At 45.3% G+C, this 9454-nt stretch overlaps 1 protein-coding gene across 3 annotated transcripts in view; it reads left to right on the plus strand.

Moving 5' to 3' along the window:
- Window positions 1-7795, plus strand: part of TANC2 (tetratricopeptide repeat, ankyrin repeat and coiled-coil containing 2) — a 1188344-nt gene extending 1180549 nt beyond the window's left edge. For all 3 annotated transcript variants that reach the window (XM_029572386.1, XM_029572387.1, XM_029572388.1), the window contains 2 exons: window positions 2808-2908; window positions 3073-7795. In XM_029572386.1, coding sequence (XP_029428246.1) covers window positions 2808-2908; window positions 3073-5032 — 2061 coding nt within the window. In that variant the 3' untranslated portion in view covers window positions 5033-7795. The remainder of the gene's footprint in view (window positions 1-2807; window positions 2909-3072) is intronic.
- Window positions 7796-9454: the final 1659 nt, after the last annotated feature.

Here is a 9454-nt window from a genome sequence, read left to right on the forward strand (position 1 = left end):
CCACCACCCATCCCTCCCACCCAGAAAAATGCCAGGGCCAGGATCCCCTCAGTCCCTGCATGCCCGGTCCGGTGGTGATCCACCAGTGAGACCTACGCCTTGCATAGGCTAAGGCTGTGGTAGGTCGCCATGACCTCGGCTTAAGCTGGAGACTGGGCCCAGGCTGTGGCCTGGTCTGGAGGCTGGGTGCTGACACTTGACACTGGGGCCTCGGCCCAGACCTGGGCATGGTGTCCAGCCTAGCCTAGCCTTAGATCCTCGACTGATCAAGGGTCTCAGCCAAGGCTTTGGCATTGCACTTGGGCCAGGGCTGCGGCCCCCTGCTTTGTGCTCGGCCTATGCCCTAGGCGAGGCCCCAGCCTCGTTGATTTTAAATGAATGCAACGAATAAGATTTGTTTGGGGGGTTCTTTTTTAATCTAGTACGCCTCCTTTACCAGACTCCGGAAGCCAACCTCATAGCGAATGGCTCCTCCTCTGAGGTATTTTCCATTACTAGGGGAACTAGGCAGGGCTGTCCTCTGTCGCCTCTTTTATTTGTTCTCCAACTGGAACCATTATTGCAAAAAATACAAGTGGCGAAAACCATTAAAGGGATGCGATTTCAGTCCTCCACCTTTAAATATGCTGCATTTGCAGATGACATATTAGTGTTTATCACAGACCCTAAGAAATCTCTTTCCTCTCTCCTTCAGATCTTTTGGAAATTTGGGATTTTTTCTGGCTTTCGCTTAAATTTAGATAAATCGGTGGCCTTAGCCTTCCCTGATACTTTGGTGACTACCTGGGGAGAAGAGTTTCCCCTGGCCTGGGCGGAGGACTCCTTCACCTACCTTGGAATTGTCTTGCCCCAAGATTTGTCTCACACCTATAAAATTAATGTAAATCCGTTATTACAATATACTCGGGATAAATTGACCACTTGGGCACGTTTACCTTTGTCATTAGGTGGAAGGGTCCACCTCTTTAAGATGGTGATCTTGCCCAAGTGGCTATATCTCTTTCAGAATATACCATTGCATCTGCGCATGGTAGAGCTTAGGCAGCTTGATCGGATACAATGTCGCTTTTATTGGCGGGGGGGGAGGTCCCGCGTCCCGCTGGCGTGGATGCGTGAAAGATGGGGACGGGGAGGTTTGGGGGTCCCTGATTTAGCGCTGTATAATTTAGCTAGCAATCTCCGTCTCATGAGAGACTGGCTGTTGGATAAATCTACTGTCATAAGTTTATCGGCTGATATAGAACTTGCGGCCTCCTTTTCTCTTAAATTTGTTTTGCAGGCCCAGGCTACAGCTCTCCCTATGTTTTTAGTTCAGAATGTTCTCTTCAAGCCTCTCCGAACGTCTTGGGTCCGATTAGCACGATTAATGCAGATCCCACGAATATGTGCTTATTTTTTGCCGGTTCAAGGCAATCCAGATTTTACCCCGGGCTCCCAAACTGTAGGGTTCCAACGATGGCGGGATAAGGTTATCACGTTGTTAGGACATGCTTTGACTCCAGATGGTACCTTGATGTCTTTTTCAGATCTCCAGGAGCAATATGGCATATCTAAGACAGAGGTGTTTTCCTATCTGCAACTGCAGCATTATGTGGGCTCTCTTCCATCCCCTACTAGGCAGCCCTCCTACTTTCACATTTTGGACTCCCTCTTCTCATTTGAGAAGGAGCAGGTGCCTTCGCTATCCCAGTATTACCACCGTCTTAGGCAAATTTCTAGTACAGACACTTGCTCTGTTCTGGTTGACCAGTTGGATGGGATATTTGTTATTAGTGGCAACATACTTAAAGCATGTTTTAGGCGGGTCTCCCAGATCTCGGTCAATTCGTACTTTAGAGAAATGCAATATAAATTTTTACGCCAGAGTTTTGTGTTGGCGCAAGGGGCTTTTCATTTGCGAATCTCCATGTCCCCAGCATGTACGAGTTGTGGGAATGCAAGAGGAACCCTGTCTCACGCTTTTTGGGAATGCCCTATGGGTAAAAATAGTTCGATATCTTGAGGTCTTATTGGGGGTCACTCTTCCGGTGTCCCCCCAGTGGCTTCTTTTTGGTTGCATTTCTCTGGTGCGAGTTCGGGGAGCGGGAGCCCGCTTACTAATTAGAAAAGCATGTTTAGTGGTGAAGAAAGCTATCCTACTACACTGGCGAGATTCCTCCTCCCCTTCATATTGGATGTGGCGCAACCTTCTCCATCGTATGATGCTGATGGATGCGGCCACGATGCGACCTTCACCGCGCCTCCGGAAGCGTTTTTTGGACATCTGGGACGTATATTTACAATCTCTCCCACAGCGTGTCCGAAGCTCTGTACTCAATGAGTGATTAATCTTTAATCCCAGGACTGATTGTCTCTTCACTATTGGATATTTGTCCGAGCTCTCCTAGTGGACTCAGTACCCTACTCGAGGGTTGTTTGGGGGGTGGGAGGGTGGTTGGGGGGATTGTGGTATTTTTGTATTGTCATGATGTAATATGTATTGGAGAGTGGCTCAGAACTCCACCACTCTCCTCTGTTGTATTTTTTTGAAGAAAAATTAATAAAATTGTTTGCAAATAAGATTTGTTTAATTTGGGTCCACGCTCAATTCATTTCGGGGCCCCCAAATGAAATGAATTGCCCTTATTCATCAAATTTTTTAAATTCGTTTAAAGCAAATGCACACATCCCTAATGGTCACTACATGTTTTGTCTTGTTGTTAGTTGCTTACTTTTAGGTAAACATGATCAGCTGATCTGTACTTGTAAGCTTATTTCATTTATCAGTTATAAATGGGTGTATTTTATATTTGTGTTTGTCATGGCAGGACTTTGGAATGGCTGAGGAATTTGCAACAAAAGCACTGGAACTGAAACCGAAATCTTATGAGGCATACTATGCACGAGCAAGGGCTAAACGCAGCAGCAGGTGAGAAGAGAAGCTGCTGAGTGTATATAAACTCTCAGCACATGGGAAAGCAGATCCCTATACATTGTGATAATGAAATAAACCAATCGGATGCCTTCATCACAAGACTCTTTAATATTTGAATCTAGAATAACTTCAAATCTTATTCTTTCTTTGTCAAACAGGCAGTTTTCAGCAGCCTTAGAGGATCTGAATGAGGCCATCAAGCTGTGTCCGAATAACCGTGAAATCCAGCGGCTGTTGCTGAGAGTGGAAGAAGAATGCAGGCAGATGCAGCAACAACTGCAACAGCTGCAGCAGCAGGAAGAAGAGCTCCAAGATGAACCAGAGCCAGAAACCCAGAATGAAGACTTAGACTCTGTCCAAGACATTTATGAAGAAGAATATCTTGAGCAAGACCTTGAGAATATTTCCATTGGCTTACAGACCGATTCAAGACCAAGTCAAGGTCTTCCTGTTGTCCAGAGCCCACCCTCTTCTCCAGCTCATCGGGACTCTGCTTATATGTCAGGCTCACCTCTTGGATCGCATCAGGTTTTTGATTTTAGATCAAATAGTTCTGTAGGTTCTCCAACAAGACAAGGATACCAGTCCACTTCTCCTTCTCTTTCTCCCACACACCAGAACTCTCATTATAGGCCTAGCCCACCACATACATCTCCTGCACACCAGGGTTCTTCATATCGCTTTAGTCCACCTCCTATGGGTGGACAAAGTATGGAATATCAAAGTCCACCACCTTCACCTCTACGCAGAGGAGCTCAATACCGAGCCAGCCCTCCTGCAGAAAGCATGAGTGTCTATAGACAGCAGTCAGGCTCCCCAGTGCGTTACCAGCAAGAACCTAGCATTGGACAACTCCCTGGTAGACCAAAGTCTCCATTATCCAAAATGACCCAGCGGTCCTTCCAGATGTCACAGCTTCCTACTGCTGTTCCACAGCAAGGGCACAGGCTTCAGCCAGCTAAGGCACAAATTGTAAGGAGCAATCAGCCAAGCTCAGCAGTACACTCAAGTGCTGTGGTTCCAGGTGGTGCTTATGGCCAAGTTGCTCATCCGATGAGTAGCAAATACCAGTCCTCAGTGGGGGAGATGGGAGTTAGTCAAAGTAGGTTAGTCTACCAAGCTTCATTGGGTGGATTGGTAGCAGATGGCAGACCAGTGCAGCACGTTCAAGCCAGTCTGAGTGCAGGAGCCATCTGCCAGCATGGAGGACTGACTAAAGAGGATCTTCCACAAAGACCTTCTTCAGCATACAGAGGTGGGATGCGATACAGTCAGACTCCTCAGATTGGACGCAGTCAATCTGCTTCATATTACCCAGTCTGTCATGCTAAGCTAGACCTGGAACGTTCTTCCCTTCCAGCTAACCAGCTTGGCTCTCCAGATGTGTCTCACTTAATTAGAAGGCCTATTACAATAAACCCCAATGAAATAAAGCCTCACCCACCCACTCCAAGACCATTGCTTCACTCTCAAAGCGTTGGCCTGCGATTCTCCCCTTCCAGCAATAGCATTGCATCCACTTCTAATTTGTCTGCCACTTTCCGCCCTTCTGCCTCAATCCAGCAAATGGAAATCCCACTCAAACCAGCATATGAAAGATTGTGTGATGAGCTTTCTCCAGTCTCTCCCACTCAAGGTGGCTACCCAAGTGAGCCAGCCCGTTCCAGGACCACACCCTTCATGGGAATCATTGATAAAACAGCACGGACTCAACAGTATCCCCACCTTCACCAGCAGAGCCGAACTTGGGCTGTGTCATCGGTGGATACAGTTATTAGTCCTACATCTCCTGGAAACCTTCCTCAGCCTGAATCCTTTAGCCCACCTTCTTCAATCAGCAACATTGCCTTTTATAACAAAACCAACAATGCACAGAATGGCCATCTACTAGATGAAGACTATTATGGACCTCATGGAATGCTAGCAAATGGGTCCCGTGGTGATATTTTAGAGAGAGTCACCCAGGCCTCCTCATATCCAGATGTCAAAGTGGCTAGAACACTGCCTGTTGCACAGGCATACCAGGACAACCTTTACCGCCAGCTCTCCAGGGACTCCCGACAGGGGCAGACTTCACCAATCAAACCAAAGAGACCATTTGTGGAATCTAATGTGTAAAAGACCTTTGTTGAACTAAGCCCCTTATAGTTTTCAGCCCTTTTTCCCCCATGGTATTATTTGGGTGTAATCATGGCTCCTGTTCTCCACTAATTTCTCTGGCACTCAGAGACAGCAATTTCACATGCTGAATCCTTGGCATGCAAACAGCTGTACAGTAACACTGCAGTGTCTCAGCTCCCAGCTTATGGTCCCACACAGCTTTTGCCTTGCTGCTGCTTGTGATCTTTTGTTTCTGGTGTTACCTAAATTAGAGTATCTTAGAGAAGTGTGTTCCCTATGGTAACCATCTCGATTTTTTAAAGAAGGAATAACTCTGGAATTATTTTCAGGACATTTTTTTTTAATAATTTATTTGGAAAAATTTTAAGTTGGATTAGAAGTACGAATACACATATAGCACAGCTGAAAATCATTTAAAAAATCTCTCTGTATATCCTAATTTTAGCTATTTCAAAGTGCTTTGACCCTGGTGATGGTTTCTCCTGGAGATCCTTCCTTAAGATGCTAGTATGCATACATACTGCAGGATTGGTTTCCTCTCCTACACTCCGTGCTCTCTCTGCATGCTGATCTCCATTAGCCTGAAAGCTGCTGATTGCTGTGTTTGGTAAAGCTGACATTTAACTCACTTTTCCCACCCACCCACAGTGAGAAGATTTTAAGTATCCTGCTCCACATGGTTTTTATTTTGAGTTTAATTAGGCACATCTCTGTTACCTTAGCTGTCCAGTTGTATAGCTAAGGGTTGTTTATCTGCAAAGTGCAGCAGAGTAAGCTAAAAGGAAGAGACGTTTTGTTTACTTTTAAAGCAGGTTTAAGCCTCCTGCTTTGGCAATAGTAGTAACATCAATACTGATCCTAGTGTGGTTGGGTGGTAGAGCATTAATCCCCCATAGTGTACAGGTTCTCAATTCCAGATAAAAAGGCCAAGAAGGGACTATCTTGAGACCCTACTCTTGAATCTCGACCAAAACACAAGAAATGAACTGGCTCACACCTCTATACAATGGAAGCCTTAAAATATTCCATACCTGTTATAAAAAGTAGCTAATATTCTGTTTTTAATCAGCATTTATAAGTTCTGTTTTTGAAAATGATTGACAGCTAGTTTAGGCAAAATTGAACAGCATTGAGATCTTTCTGCACAGCACGACTCCAGTCATGTCAGCATTTCATGTTTGCCTGTTAATTCAGCAAGGAAAGTCTTGTTTGTTTTTTTTAATGTGACTGCTATGGGAGCTTTCTCCTCAGCTGGCAGGTTGTACTTGCATAGCACTGCAAACCCAACCTGGGATTCCAACCATCTTCACCAGCACTTTCCAGAGAAAGCAAAAGGTCCATTTCTTCTCATCTGTGACCTTCCCAAAAGGATCCTGGGACCACAAGTCCGAAGCTGGCTTTTGTCTGGCATTGTAACATGTGGGAATGGCTAGTGCACCTTGAATTGTGTGTGGGTCTGTATTTTAAGTGGCTTAATTTCTGAGCCATGTGTATGGCCAAATATCCAGAAATACTCAGCCCACAACATGTTCTCTTGCTGCAAAAAAAGATACTCATGTGCCAACTTGGGGGATACTGGGCTCTGTCCCATGAAGATTTACTGCTCTACCAAACTTTCTGACACACTTCCAAATTGGCCCAGGGATCTATTTATTCATAGTATATAGACCCACACACTAATATATATATATATACACACTGATATACAATAGCAGTAATAACTATTGAAGTGTTCCAGAATCAATATAGCAATCAAAAAAGAACACTGATGATGAACAATTAATAAGGCTGAATGAATCACTGAATACCAAAAAATATCAACAGTATATTCAATTTTGAACATAAATTTTATTGGAAATTACTCAAAAGGTTAAAAACTATATATCTTTAAAATATCATTTAGAAGAAATGTTTGTGTACATTTTATAGTGTCCCAGGGAAAGTGTGTGAGATCTTGAATGTCACTAATGTTAAGCTTTAACAGCTGCAACCACAAGCTTTTCTCCTTAATCCATGTGCGCCGAATCTCTCCTTGGAGTCTCCCGTCAAGCTTACTGGAAATTGAGGATTGGACCATTCACTGAAAGGTTTTTATACCATCTTGATAATTTCCAAACAAAGCAGGAAATTTAAGGATATGTAGGGGTCGATTTTAAGACCCGCGCATGCACGTTCATGTGTGCGCGGTTCCTGGACACGCTGATATTATAACGTGTGCACCAGCGCGCGTATGTTATAAAATCCAATGGCCGTGCGCATATGCATGCTGGATTTTAAAATCAGCACGCGCATGTGCAGGCGGCCTGGGGAGGGGGGGTTAAAACCTATGCATGGCGCGCAGTCAGGCCTCCCCCAGTTCCCTCCCAGTCCGCTTCAATTAAGGAGTGGACTGGGAGGAAATTTTCCTATCCTTCACCCTACCCTTCCTACCTCTTCCCCTCTCCTCTCCGACCCCCTACCTAACTCTTACATGTTTTTTATATTTTTTACCTTTCCTCTGGAGCAGCAGTAGATTCCATGCGCAGGCCGGCTGCCAGCATGCGCTTCCCCAGGACACCATCGAATAGCGCTGTCCCGGCCCGCGCCCCTGCCCAGATTCCACCCTCGACCTGCCCCTTCTGAGAGGTCTGCTACTTCTGCGTATATTGGTGGTTACACGCGTGGCCGGGCCCTTTAGAAAATACGCACAGTGTGCCGGATTTTAAAAGGGTTACGCGCATAAGGTACGCGTGTAACCCTTTTAAAATGCCCCTGCGCGCCACCGAGCCTATTTTGCATAGGCTCGGTGGCGCGCACAAGTCCCGGAACGTGCGTAAGTCCTGGGGCTTGCAAAAAAGGGCAGTCGGGCGTGGCCAGGGGGCGTGGTGTCGGCTCGGGGGCGTGTGGGCAGTCCGGGGGCGTGGCCGAGTGCCCCGACACAGCGGCCTGTGTCGGGTCCTGGTGCGCGTAAGTTACTACTGCCCGGAGGCAGGTGTAACTTTTCGAATAAAGGTAGGGGGGGGGGTTTAGATAGGGGAAGGGAGAGGAAGGTGCGGGGGGTGGAAGGAAAGTACCCTCCGAGGCCGCTCCAATTTCGGAGCGGCCTCGAAGGGAACGGGCAGCGCGCGCAGGGTTCGGTGCAAGCAAGGTGCACAATTGTGCACCCCCTTGCACGCACGAACCCCGGATATTTTAAGATACGCGCGGCTATGCGTACTTTTGTTCGCGCCTGCGTAGATTTATAAAATCTACCCCAGTGTGCACAGGGCCCGGCCACGCTTGTAACTGTCGGTATTTGCGTGTGCGGGCCTCTTAAAATTCGGCCGGCAATTTTTAATCTTTTGAATATATTTCCAATAAAATTAATGTTCAAAATTGAATATGGTGTTGATATTTTTTGGTATTCAGTGATTCATTCAGCCTTATTAATTGTCCATCACCAGTGTTCTTTTTTGGTGTTTTTTGATTGCTATATATATAGTGTGCAACATACAATATAGATCCACACACTTATTATCAGGGCAAAAACATTTTTGTGTTATACAGTTGTGGTGTTGGCTCATATTTAATGTAATTTTTTCTCCTCTTTAGGCTTTTTCATAGCCATCCCTTTTGTAGTGGCCAAGTTCCCTGGAAGGATTTGTGAACAGGAAACCCTATGCTCATTGCTTGAAATGTGATCTGCAGCAGCAGCAGCTTTTTTAGACTTTAAGGACCTATAGTTAGAAAAACAAGTAAAACAAAACCTATTTATGAGTAATTTATGCTAATCTATATTGGAAAATGTTTTTTAAATTTGTGTTATTTTATTTCAGGTTATAGTTTTGTTAGAGCATACACAGCACACGAGGAATCAATCCAGGTGATGAGAGGAGAAAACACTTCTCCAAAGGATTCAAGTTTCAGAAACATACAAGATTTACATAGGAAGGCAGGGGATCGGGGCTTGACTTTGTATGTGTACATTTATGTTTTGTTTTGTTTTGTTTTTTAAATTATCCATACTGTTTTTAAATGTGCTTATTGCTTGGCTCAGCAGCGATCCTTTTCCATCAAGAGATAAGGGGTAGGCTCTCCCTACCAGGAAACTGAGGTCTGGTTGTTTCTGTGTAGCACTGGGGCAGCCACACACTGCTATAGCAAACCCGACTCAAAATGTGTTTACCAGGTCACAAGTTGTAAATTAAAGTGGCAGGTATGTGCTAGTCCACTTTCAAAGCCCATTAAATTGCCCTTTTCTCTACCTCCACTTGAAGGGATGAGAAAGTGGGCATTTGAAAATCTCTCTAACAGACACTATCAGTGTAGCCTGGTCTTTTGTTACTGTTTAGCTGTGCTTCACATTCTTGTAACCTTCACACTGTTGCATTTAACCATTGTAGTGAAAATGTAGAAGTTGCAGGGCCCAGTGGTGTCAAATGGCTACTGTTGTGGTTGCTA

The sequence above is a fragment of the Rhinatrema bivittatum genome, chromosome 12 (assembly GCF_901001135.1).
Source record: "Rhinatrema bivittatum chromosome 12, aRhiBiv1.1, whole genome shotgun sequence".
In the NCBI taxonomy this organism is placed as follows: Eukaryota; Metazoa; Chordata; class Amphibia; order Gymnophiona; family Rhinatrematidae; genus Rhinatrema; species Rhinatrema bivittatum.